The sequence below is a fragment of the Hypanus sabinus genome, chromosome 9, assembly GCF_030144855.1.
Source record: "Hypanus sabinus isolate sHypSab1 chromosome 9, sHypSab1.hap1, whole genome shotgun sequence".
Taxonomy (NCBI): Eukaryota; Metazoa; Chordata; class Chondrichthyes; order Myliobatiformes; family Dasyatidae; genus Hypanus; species Hypanus sabinus.
The window spans coordinates 11,049,316-11,062,236 of NC_082714.1; the positions used below are offsets into that span (position 1 = coordinate 11,049,316).

Consider the following 12,921-nt stretch of genomic DNA (forward strand, 5'->3'; position numbering starts at 1 on the left):
GCAGATGCTCTGGTTTGCTTCCACAGTCTAGAGATGTACTGGTTAGTACATTAATTGGACATTACAGACTGTTCTGTGATTAGGCAAGGGTTAACCAGGAGGGTTGCTGAGTAGTGAGGCTTGTAGCTCCAGAAGGGCTTGTTCTGTGCTGTATATCTAAAAAAAAATGAATTAACAAGCAAACAAATAAATATATAAAATGAAGACCTTCAACTGCCCTGAATGGTGGAAGCAAGTGCAGAGGAGAGTTAGGAATGGATGACGTACACTCAGTGGCCACTTTATCTGGTACAGGAGTGGGACCCGGTGTGGGCTTCTGCTGCTGTAGCCCATCCACTTCAACGTTCAACATGCTGTGCATTCATTGATGCTTTTCTGCACACCACTGTTGTAATATGTGGTTATTTGAGTTACTGTCATCTTTTAGTCAGCTTGAGTATGTTACGTACTCGTGACACATGACAGTGGAGCCCTTGTCACGTGACTGGGGTTGAAGCTGTACTGGACTTGAGGTGATGGTCTTGTGATGGTGGTGACGACATTTTCCCGCCAGTAGAGATCATGTGACGGGTTTTTTTTACAGGTTATAAAAGGTAGACCCCACCCTGTGAGGAGGGGCAGTTCGTGGCTGGATTTGCCAGGTTGACTTCATGCCACTGCGTGTTTTAAGTGATGATGCAGTTTAGTTGAAGGATGAAGTTTTTATTTAATGCCTAAAGTTTAAAAGGTCATTGCCAGCAGGTTCTTTACGATCCTGTTAGTTCGAGACAGTGGAGAGTGAAGATTGGAAGTTCGGAAGTTAAAGATCGAGGAGAATCGCTTTCTACGGAGAAACGGGGCCGACCTTTGTTTGATCCTTATTTGGAAGGATTTCGTTGACTATCTTCGTGTTAATCCCTAGGTTTAACTAGAAAGGATTGAAGGTAGTGGAGAAGGAAAGGTCAGTGCCTTTAAGCCGTTCTGTTTCATAAATTCATCGTGGGAAGTTCGACGTCGGGGATCGAAGCCAAGCGACGTGAAAGAGAACCTAAATCGTCATGTAAAGTCTCTCCTTTTAAAGTGGACTGTGAGCATATCGAACTTTTGGCAATACCACTTTTAAGAACTGTTTTTGGCAATGCCACTTTTAAGAACTGTTTTTGCAATATCACTTTAAGAACTGTTTGGGCTGCTGCTCAGCAGCTATTTCCGGTTACGGTAGTGTTTGTTTGCTTTTGGGGGGGTTTGTTTTCAGTGTTTAATAAATGTGTTGTTTGTTATAAGAAACCCTTGCCGAACTCATATATTTATTGTTGCCTGAATACGTAACATTAAATATGGGGGCTCATCCGGGATTGAATCATTTGAGTTTAAATGCTTGCTAACTTTTAAATCGGTGTTTTGGAAACGGGGATTACTCGGCTCTTTTGTTTGGCTTGTTGTGGTATTCGGCAGCAATGAATATTGATGAATTTCTGGCTTCGCCAGCTGCGGAGGTGTTGGCGAAGGCAAAAAAGACTGAGGTGTTTGAGATAGCTAGTAGATTGTGCCTTAAAGGTATTTTGACGACTACATCAAAGGCTGTAATACAGAGAAAAATCGCGTCACACTATGTGGTCTCGGGTGTTTTTGATGAATCGATTTTAGAGTCGTTTCCAATAAGTAATCTGGAGATGCAGTTGCAAATCGAACAAATGAAATTGGAGAGGTGTAAATTGGAGGCAGAACAAAAGCAGAGAGAATTTGCATATGCAATGGAGGAATTAAGGTCTGGAAATCAGTCTTCTGGTTCTAAAAAACCGTTTGTTGCTAGTCAAGAAATTAAATTGGTCCCTCCATTTCGTGAAACAGAAGTGGAAAGGTATTTTCAACATTTTGAAACTACTGCTCGGATGTCAGAGTGGCCGAAAGATAAATGGTCAGTGTTGTTACAGAGTGTAATTAAAGGCAAAGCACGACAAGTTTACACAGCTTTAACAGCTGCGCAAGCATTTGATTATGATATTGTAAAGAGGCATATCTTAAACGCATATGAGTTAGTCCCAGAAGCATATAGGGAAAGATTCAGAAGTTTGAAAAAGTCTGTGGAAAAAACTTATGTGGAATTTGCCTATGATAAAGCTATGTGTTTTGAGAGATGGGTTTCTTCTGAAAATGTAAATGAGGATTATGATACATTGAGAGAGCTGATTTTAATGGAGCAATTTAAAAGAAGCATTCATGTTGAAGTAAGGACCTACTTAAATGAGAAGGATACTGATAAATTGCAGGACTGTGCTAGATTAGCTGATGAGTATGTTTTGATCCATAAGAATAAATTTCCTCAGGGCAGAAATTTTAAGAGGAAAAATAACATGGAGACTCCAGGTAAATCTGAAATTAAATCGGAGGTTAATGAGAAAGTTGATGAGAAAGGAAAGCCTGTGAAGGAAAGACAGTTTGGTCTTACTTGTAACTATTGTAAGAAGCCTAGCCATGTAATAGCTAACTGTTTCAAATTGAAAAAGGAAGAGAAGGAAGCAGTTCCAGATGCTTGTGTGCAACATACTGAAGCACCTGTAAAGTTACAGGGTTTGATAAACACAAATGAGGCTTTGTTAGAGTCTGACCAAGTTAAAAAGGGATATGATCATTTTATAACTGAAGGGTTTGTATCCTTGAAAGAAGGATCTACTCTGGTGCCAATAAAAATCCTTAGGGATACTGGTGCTTCTCAGTCACTGATGTTAGACAGTGTGTTGAAGTTTAATGAAGAGTCTGATACCGGTGAGGTAAATTACATAAGAGGTGTTGGAAGTGATTTTATGCCTGTACATTTACATAAAGTAAATTTAAAGAGGGTTAGTTACAGGATTTGTTAAAGTAGGATTACAGCATAGCTTACCTGTGAAGGGTATTTCTTTATTGTTAGGTAATGACTTGGCAGGTGGACAAGTTTTTCCTGAAGTGCATTTGACAATGGAGTCAGAGGAACCAGAGTTGAATTCTAACACAGATTCTTCCTGTGTTGTGACTAGAGCTATGGCTAAAAAGATTGATGCGCAGAATGAGGTTGTTATTCAGGACTGTTCAACTCAGGATTCGAGTTTTGAGTATGTGTCAGAGACTTTCTTATCTTTGTTGTTTGAACAAGATTCTTGGAGTAAGTCTGACTATAAAGATTTATCTTTGTCTCGGAAGGAGATGATAGCAGAGCAGAATAGAGACTCTGAGAATATAAAATTAAAAGAGCAGGTTTTACTAGATAGTGAAATTGATAAGGTGCCAGTAGGACATTACTTGGAAAAAGGAGTGTTGATGAGGAAGTGGAGACTGCCTACAATTCCTGCAAGTGAGGATTGGAATGTTGTTTACCAGGTAGTTGTTCCGAAAGTTTATCGAAATGAGATTTTGACTTTAGCTCATAGTGTGCCTTTAGGTGGACATCAAGGGGTAAGGAAAACTGTGGACAAGATTTTAAAACATTTTTACTGGCCTGGTCTAAGAAAAGATGTGGCGATGTTTTGTAAAACGTGCCATACTTGTCAAATTGTGGGTAAACCAAATCAGGTTACACCAGTAGCTCCATGACAACCTATTCCAGCATTTGGTGAACCATTTTCTTCAGTTATTGTAGATTGTGTTGGTCCATTACCAAAGACAAAAACTGGTTATCAGTATTTGTTGACTATCATGTGTACTTCGTCTAGGTTTCCAGAGGCAGTACCACTTAGGAATATAAAAGCTAAGACTGTGACAAAGGCCCTTATAAATTTTTTTACTTATTTTGGATTACCTAAGGAGATACAAACTGATCAAGGCAGTAATTTTATGTCTGGATTGTTTCAACAGATAGTTTATAAATTGGGAGCTAAGCAAATCACTTCGTCTGCATACTATCCAGAATCGCAGGGTGCCTTGGAGAGGTTTCATTCTACCCTCAAGAATATGATTAGGACATTTTGTGTAGAAAATGAAAGTGACTGGAATGAGGGTATAAACTTACTTTTATTTGCAGTAAGGGAATCAGTACAGGAATCTTTAGGTTTTAGTCCATTTGAACTTGTGTTTGGGCATAGTTAGAGGATCTTTAGCTTTATTGAAAGAACAGTGGATTAGTAAGGAAGTACACACTAATTTGTTGGACTATGTTTTGAAATTTAAGGACAGGTTACATAAAGCTTGTAGCTTAGCTAAGGAAAATTTAAAGTTGGCTCAGGAGAAAATGAAGACTTGGTATGATAAAGAAGCTAGGATGAGGATGTTTTAGCCTGGAGATAAGGTGTTGGTTCTTTTCCCAGTGCAGACAAATCCTTTACAAGCTAGATTTCATGGTCCTTATGAAATTGTGTCTAAAATCAATGATGTGGATTACGTGGTAAAAACTCCAGATCGTAGAAGGTCAACACAACTTTGCCATATAAATATGTTGAAACCATATTTTGAGAAACAATCTGATACTGTGACTGTTGTGGTTAGTGAGAATGAGTTTGATTTAACTAGGAACATGATAGATGATTCATCTGACTTTCATTCTAAATCCAACATTGTTTCTGTTAGGTTACCAAATTCAACCATTCTGGAAAATATTGATGAAAAATTAGCACATTTACAGTTAGAGCAGAGACAACAGATGAAGGAGTTGATTTTTAAATATAAGGAGTTGTTTCCAGATGTTCCGAGAAGGACTACTATAGCTTCACATGATGTAGATGTTGGGGATGCCAAACCTATTAAACAACATCCATATAGGATGAACATGGAAAAATGTGAACTTGCTGGGAAAGAAATTGAATATATATTAGAGAATAATATCATTAGACATTCTAACTCAAATTGGAGTTCACCATGTGTTATGGTGCCAAAGCCAGATGGTAGTATTAGATTTTGTACGGATTATAGGAAGGTGAATGCTGTAACGAAAACAGATGCATATCCAATTCCTAGAGTAGATGATTGTGTAGATAAAGTTGGAAAAGCAAAGTTCCTTACAAAGATTGATTTATTGAAAGGGTATTGGTGTGTTCCATTAACGGACAGAGGTAGAGAGATTTCTACATTTGTAACTCCATCTGGGTTATATGAGTATAATGTTCATCCATTTGGGATGAAGAATGCCCCAGGTACTTTCCAGAGGATGATTAACTTTGTGATTCAGGGATTGAAAGATACTGATGCTTATATTGATGATTTAGTGACAGGAAATGATGCTTGGGAAGCACACATTATTGCGATGGAGAAATTGTTTGAAAGGCTTTCAAAAGCTAACTTAACTATTAATTTAGCTAAGAGTGAATTTGGACATGCCACTGTGACTTACCTTGGTTATGTTGTGGGTCAAGGTAAGGTAGCTCCTGTTCAGGCAAAAGTTCAGGCAATTTTAGAGATTCCCACTCCAACGGGGAAAAAGACTCTCAGAAGGTTTTTGGGAATGGTAGGATATTATCGGAAATTTTGTAAGAATTTTGCTAATGTTGCCCTTCCATTAAGTAACCTTCTGCGGAAGAATGAGAAGTTTGTATGGACAGTGCCTTGTCAAGAAGCATTTGAAAAATTGAAAACAATGATATGTCAACAACCTGTGCTTAAGGCACCTGACTTTGGAAAACCTTTTTCATTGGCTGTGGATGCTAGTGATGAGGCTGCAGGAGCAGTATTAATGCAAAGGAATGAGGGTGATGAGGTTGATCATCCAGTAGCTTACTTTTCTAAGAAATTTAATAAGCATCAAAGAAATTATTCGACAATAGAGAAAGAATTGTTATCTCTTGTTTTAGCTTTGGAATATTTTGAGGTATATGTTAGTACAACTCAAAAACCACTTATTGTTTACACTGATCATAATCCGTTAGTTTTTCTGAGTAAGATGAAAAACAAAAACAGAAGATTATTAAGTTGAAGTTTGATGTTACAAGAGTACAATATTGTGATGACTCATATTAAAGGTAAAGATAATGTGGTTGCTGATTGTCTATCTCGATGTTGAATGTACACTGTACTTTTTTTATGGAGTGGTTTTTTTTTAATTGTAACACTCCTACTGTATTGTGAGTTATAAGCTGTTATATGATGGTGTTGTGTATTGTATATGTTATAAAATTTATACCTTTGTTTTTCTTGTAAGCAATTGTTAAAAATTTTTGTTCTTGTCAGACCAAAAATGTTTTTTTGGAGGGAGGTGTTACGTACTCGTGACACATGACAGTGGAGCCATTGTCACGTGACTGGGGTTGAAGCTATACTGGACTTGAGGTGATGGTCTTGTAATGGTGGTGACGTCATTTTCCCGCCAGTAGAGATCATGTGACAGGTTTTTTTTTACAGGTTATAAAAGGTAGACCCCACCCTGTGAGGAGGGGCAGTTCGTGGCTGGATTTGCCAGGTTGACTTCATACCACTGCGTGTTTTAAGTGATGACGCAGTTTAGTTGAAGGATGAAGTTTTTATTTAATGCCTAAAGTTTAAAAGGTCATTGCCAGCAGGTTTTTTATGATCCTGTTAGTTCGAGACAGTGGAGAGTGAAGATTGGAAGTTTGGAAGTTAAAGATCGAGGAGAATCGCTTTCTACGGTGAAACGGGGCCGACCTTTGTTTGATCCTTATTCGGAAGGATTTCGTTGACTATCTTCGTGTTACTCCCTAGGTTTAAGTAGAAAGGATTGAAGGTAGTGGAGAAGGAAAGGTCAGTGCCTTTAAGCCGTTCTGTTTCGTAAATTCTTCGTGGGAAGTTCGACGTCGGGGATCGAAGCCAAGCGATGTGAAAGAGAACCTAAATCGTCTTGTAAAGTCTCTCCTTTTAAAGTGGACCGTGAGCATATCGAACTTTTGGCAATGCCACTTTTAAGCACTGATTTTGCAATATCACTTTAAGAACTGTTTGGGCTGCCACTCAGCAGCTGTTTCCGGTTACGGTAGTGTTTGTTTACTTTTGTGGGGGGTTTGTTTTCGGTGTTTAATAAACGTGTTGTTTGTTATAAGAAACCCTTGCCGAACTCATATATTTATTGTTGCCTGAATACGTAACAAGTAAGTTTGGCTATTGCCCTCTGTCCTCTCCCATTAACAGTATGTTTTTATCCACAGAACTGCCACTCACTGGATGTTTTGTTCACTTTTTGCACCACTCTCTGTAAACTCTAGAGACCTTTGTGCATGAAAATCCCAGGAAGTCAGCAGCTTCTGAGATACTCAAACCACCCTGTCTGGTGCCAACAGTAATTCCACAGTCAAAGTCACTTATTTCTCCCCCATTCTCATGTTTGGACTGAACAACAAATGAACCTCTTGACCATCTCTGCATGTTTTTGTGCATTGAGTTGCTGCCACCTGATTGTCTGATTAGATGTTTGCATTAATGAGCAGGTGTACCTAATAAAGTGGCCACTGAGTGTAGTTTATGGGCTGTACGCTAGTGGCCATTTCTGATGAAGTGATAATATAACTGAATATAAAAAAAACAAGGATTTAATTGTTTAAGTTAATGATGTAAACGTGTTTTTCCTATTTCAGCTGTCTGAGAAATATGGTCCAATCTTCAGCATCAAGCTTGGGACAAAGAGAGTGGTGGTCCTGACTGGCTACGAGACAGTGAAGGAAGCTCTTATCAACCATCCAGATCAGTTTGCAGGAAGACCTCACATCCCGATAATTCATGATGTAACGCAGTGCGTTGGTAACTCTCACCATCATTATTATCAAACCTATGTTACATTTGGTTCCATCCTCATTCTGCTCAGTTCAGTTCTTGTTGGAGGCTTGTTATTCTAAAGAGTAAAGCTTGCAAGGGTCTCAGACACAACATGAACACACAAGATTATGCAGGTACTGAAATTCCAGAGTAATGGAGAGGAATAAAGAGTCAACATATCAAGCTGAGCTTAATTGTGACTGGAAATAAAGGGGTTGGAAGCCAGAATAAAAAGCTGGAGTAAGGGGAAGGAATACAAGATGGAAGGTGATAGGGGAAGTCAATTGAGGGGAAGGTGGGTGGGTGGAGAAAGAGTGTGGATGAAGTGAGAAACTGGGAGGTTGGAAATGAAACCAGTTGAGGGGGAGATTTGGTAGGTTGGGGAGAGGTGGGGTGGATGATGTGAGAAGCTGGGAGCATCTTCAAATGTCTTTGCAATCCTTTGCAAACTGTGCTCAATATAATCTCATTATACCCGGGTGATTTATTCATGCAGAAATTTTCATTGGTGTAGAAAATGAGTGCGGTACAAAAGGAGTGTGGTACTATTTGAGGGGGGGGGGGGGTGAAATGAGTCACAAAGCTGGACTTCCAGCAGGGTGCTATAAAAGATTGTGATAAAAGATTTTGTTCTACCTGTTATTTTTGCCAATATTGATCCCAGTAACAATACACATGCAGATTATTGGGAGCATTGGGTACCATAATTTATCCCTAGTACAGGCATGTGATTGGACAGTCATGACCTAGGAAGTTAAATGGCAATGTAAGAACAGAGGTGTTTTCTTGGTGTTTGGTGTAGGTATGTTGTATTGTTGGCCATGAAATAATTAAGTATAAAAGAAAACATCTAACCACAATGAGTCAACAACAATGGAAAATGGCAAACCAGATGTCTTTGTTCTGACCATTGTGGTAGAAGCAATGGATGCCACCATTTTGTGAGACTGTTCTGCAACCTCCATTTTGTGAACTGGTTTTGATCAGATGCAGCTGGATCAAAACACTCAGAAGTGAACAAAATAAGGCATCTACTGATAATCTGCTGAACTAGAGATCATTTCCAAATAAGACATTGTTTGGGAGATGCTCATATATAACACCTTTCAGTCTTGTATTCATCGACCCGTTACAGCGGCTCCATGCAGTGGGTCATCCCCCTCAACAGTATCCAGAGCTATTATTGAGGGTAAAGGCCACAGGGGTACTCTGTGGCTGCCCATTTCCCTTCCTTCTCCATGCAGTCACCCAGATACCGCACTCCTGAAACCTAGGGGCGACCAGCTTCCTGCAGCTCCTATTCCAGATGGGTCAAAGGTCATTGAGCTGCAGTTCCAGCTCCTTAACATATTTGATGAGGAGCTGCAGCTCAGTGCACCAGGTGCAGATATGGTGATCCAGGAGGGAGATGGACTCCCAAAGTTCCCACATCTCACACACGGAACTAAACACAGCCTTGGAGCCAACCTTGCCGTACTAACTGGGCCCTAACAAATGAGGAATGAAGAATAAAGAAGAAGGAAAGGAAACTTATCAGCCTGATATTGCCTAAGCCCAATGAGCCAATGGCACTCCAACACTGGCCCACTCATACAGTGACCACTCGGCTTGCTCCTACCTTATTATTATTCAGCTTTCTAATAAATCCCATTCACTGATTGGATGCAACCAACTCCAAAATCTGTCATGAAGCACTACTGTTTCGTAAGCTTCCGCCACATACCGAAGAGATATCACTGCTTCCTCGCATGCTCCTCCTCGCTGTTTGGGTGCAGTTTTGGCAGGGAGGGATGAATAGAATTCATGACTTAAGTTGTTAACCTGGGTTAACATTGTTTCATTAATTATTTGTTGAGCTACATTGCAGAACAGGCTTTTCCGGCCCACGTGATCACAGAAGTTGTAAACTCCTAACAGGCAACAGTGGGAAATAAACCCCGGTCACCTGTTCTGCAAAGCCTTATGCTAACCATTACACTACTGTGCTGCCCCATTGATATTTGTGTTGGGGAGTTAAAATGAAAGCTCCAAATTAATTAAGAGTTGAGTAGTGAATTGCTTAACGTGAGTCCGGTATAGGTCACCACTATAACTCCATTAGATAGAAAGCATATTTACTCATTTTTGATCAGTTTTAATTTGGGTAGTAGATTGCATTGACAAGTTGTCGCAATAATTATAGGGATTTTTTTTGGAAACGGCGAATCGTGGAGGCAAATGCGGAGGTTCACCATGTCCACCCTACGGGACTTTGGGATGGGCAAGAAAACTATTGAAGATAAAATCACTGAGGAAGCCGATTTCTTGATAAAACTGTTTGAATCCCATAAGGGTAAGTCCAAGTGAGTAAACATAAAAAACATGGAACATAGAACATTATAGCATAGTGAAGGCCCTTTGGCCCAGGATATTGTGTTGTCCTTTTAACCTACTGTAAGATTATTAATCTAACCCTTCCCGCTGACATAGCCGTCCATTTTTTGATCGTCCATATTCCTATCTAAGCTTTTCTTAAATGTCTCTAATATATCTGCCTCTACCAGCTCTTTCCATGCACTCACCACTCTCTGTGGAATACTTACTAGCATTTCCTCTGTACTTTCCATCAATCACCTTAAATTTATTCCCACTCATATTAGCCATTTCCACAGTTGGACAAAGTCTCTGGCTGTCCACTCTATCAACAACTCTTGTAAACCTCTATCAAGTCACCTCCCATCTTCCTTCGCTCCAAAAGCAAATGCCCTAGCTCTCTCAGCCTATCCGCAGTAGAATGGGAAGCAGAATAATTTCATCTGTGTAATTAAAAAGTACCAGAAATTCGTTTTCCAGAAAAGGCCCTTGTCCTCAGTGTATGTTTGCTCAGCCTTTAGCTCACTGGCTACCGACCTGAATGGTTTGTGTCTTTGTCCTAAACATTGCTGCCAAAGTCAAGAGCTAGACATCAACAAAAAGAGTCAATTCAGGGTGCTTAATAAAGAGTTGAAAGTTCAAATTTGTTGCCCAAGTACATATGCATTATATCTCCAGATAGTACTCTGAGAGTCATTTTCCTGCAGACATTCACAATAGAACAATGAAAAACACTCAAATACTGTCAAGCAACCAATGATGTAAATTGTGTAAATATAAACAGCTAATAATAATAATAATAATAATAATAAATAGCCACAACTGGAAAAATAGCAGCAATGGTAATATTTATGATGATTGGTATAAAAAATTTACTTCATTTCATCCATAACTATTAGTACATATCAACAATTTTCTGAAATATCCTGAAAAAGTGCCCAAATTTCAGAAAATATGTAAAACATATCCTTTACCTTAAGGAGAAATCACAATTGACACCCTATTATCAAAATATCATCCTATTAATTGGTTATAAACTATAAAGAAATAGTAGAAATATTTTCTAAAGATATAAACATGAACTTTGGAGTAGGTAGACGTAACGAGAGGTGCAAAAGAGCTAGAAGAATATAAAACAATACAACCGATGGATGAATATGTGTCAGGTGGGGCCGGATGGACCCAAACGCAGGACGCAGACACTGAAGTACTAGGGGGAGGACAGGATGGGGATGCCATGGCACTTAAGGGTAGAGCTGGGGTTCAGGTAGATAGAGTGTCAGGCAGGCAGAGCGGAGCAGGCTCCTGAAGTTCGAGTTCAGGTAGACAGGTCCCCGGGGTTCAGGCAGGCAGGTCTCCGAGGTTCAGGGTTCAGGCAGGCAGAGCGGAGCGGGCTCCCAGAGTTTCGGCAGGCAGAGCGGAGCGGGCTCCCTCAGTCCTGGAAGGCAGAGCGGAGCGGGCTCCCGGAGTTCGGGCAGGCAGAGCGGAGTGGGCTCCTGAAGTTGGAGTTCAGGTAGATAGGTCCCCGGGGTTCAGGCAGGCAGGCTAGATAAGCTGGCCGAGAGCACTCCCTGGGCGGGGCACAATCCCAGGGTTCGGGCAGAAGAGAGCCTTCCCTGGGCGGGCTGCATATGTCCCGGGTAGGGCCGCCTCCCAGGCAGAAACACCGGAGGCCTGGGCACGACGCGGACCCCTAGGCGGGTGCGGGGCACTATCCCAGGGTTCGGGTGGAAGAGGAGGACAGGGCAGAACCTCTGCCGGGCAGCGGCAGTTCGGCCGGACCTGCCTGATGGAGGCAAGGGGGTAGGAACGGGCATAGGTCCAGGGTGACCAACACAACAGTCATGACAACGGGAAATTCGGAAACGGCCGGCAGACAGCGCAACCGTGCGAAAAACAAACAAGCGAAGAAGCGGGACCAGCACATGGGAAGAAAGGTGGGGGAGCGGACCAACCTGGTAGTACTGGCACGGGGCAGAGAAGCATGATGAAGAGAAGTTTTGAGCCCGGGCAGGATACAGAATGCAGGGAAGAGTTCGGAGCCGGCAGGGAAACAGAACAAAACGACCACCCGCCTGGTCCCAGTCCCAAGGCCCCTTATAAACACCTGCAGCTCAACGTCATAGGTGTGTCTCCTTGAGCCAGGAGGGTCCTAACTAGATCACGGGTGACGGGAGGGACAACTGCAGGACCCGGAGTCCGGAGCCCTCGGACCGGATCAAAACCCAGAACGCAGTTCCGGACCGGGCCCTGACAATATGAAACATATATGTATCTAGGATATCAACAAGCAAAGAAAATAGGTATAGTGTGAAGGGAACACTTCCGACAGAATTTACTTAAAGGTTTAAAAAAAGTCTGCCATAGTAAAAAGCAATTAACACTTTAATTTACAGAGATTAATGTATTGTTTCTGCATAATATTGGTCTGAAACTGATCTGGAAAATTTACAAAGAAACATAAGAATTGAAATGACATATTTTGGAAACACAATTAACACTCACACCCACTTAGATTAACACTATCTTGTAGAGAAGGAGGAAGAGGAATAACAGACATAGAATTATACAATGGTCAGATAAAACTTCTAAGGATATACTTTCATTAACAACAACATGATCCAGCACTATATAGAAGTATATGCAATTCTGATAAGAAGTACACACCACTAAACTTAAATGAAAGTACAACCCAGAAAAATAAAGAAATTATCACTACAGAAGAAAAGGTTAAGTAATGGTCAGTATTTAGTAGATGCACCTTTAGCAGCAATTACAGACTTGAGTCTGCGTGGATAGGTCTCTCTCAACTTTGCACATTGGGACACTGCAATTTTCCCCATTCTTCTTTACAAAACTGCTCAAGCTCTATCAGATTGCATGAGGATTGTGAGTGAACAGCTGCTTTCAAGTCCAGCCACAAAA

At 40.8% G+C, this 12,921-nt stretch overlaps 1 protein-coding gene across 1 annotated transcript in view; it reads left to right on the forward strand.

The window, feature by feature from the left end:
• The window catches only part of LOC132398969 (uncharacterized), a 126,001-nt gene that overhangs the window by 91,892 nt on the left and 21,188 nt on the right, over positions 1-12,921 (forward strand). Inside the window, exons 19-20 of the mRNA XM_059978807.1 lie at positions 7,467-7,629; positions 9,827-9,976. Coding sequence (XP_059834790.1) covers positions 7,467-7,629; positions 9,827-9,976 — 313 coding nt within the window. The remainder of the gene's footprint in view (positions 1-7,466; positions 7,630-9,826; positions 9,977-12,921) is intronic.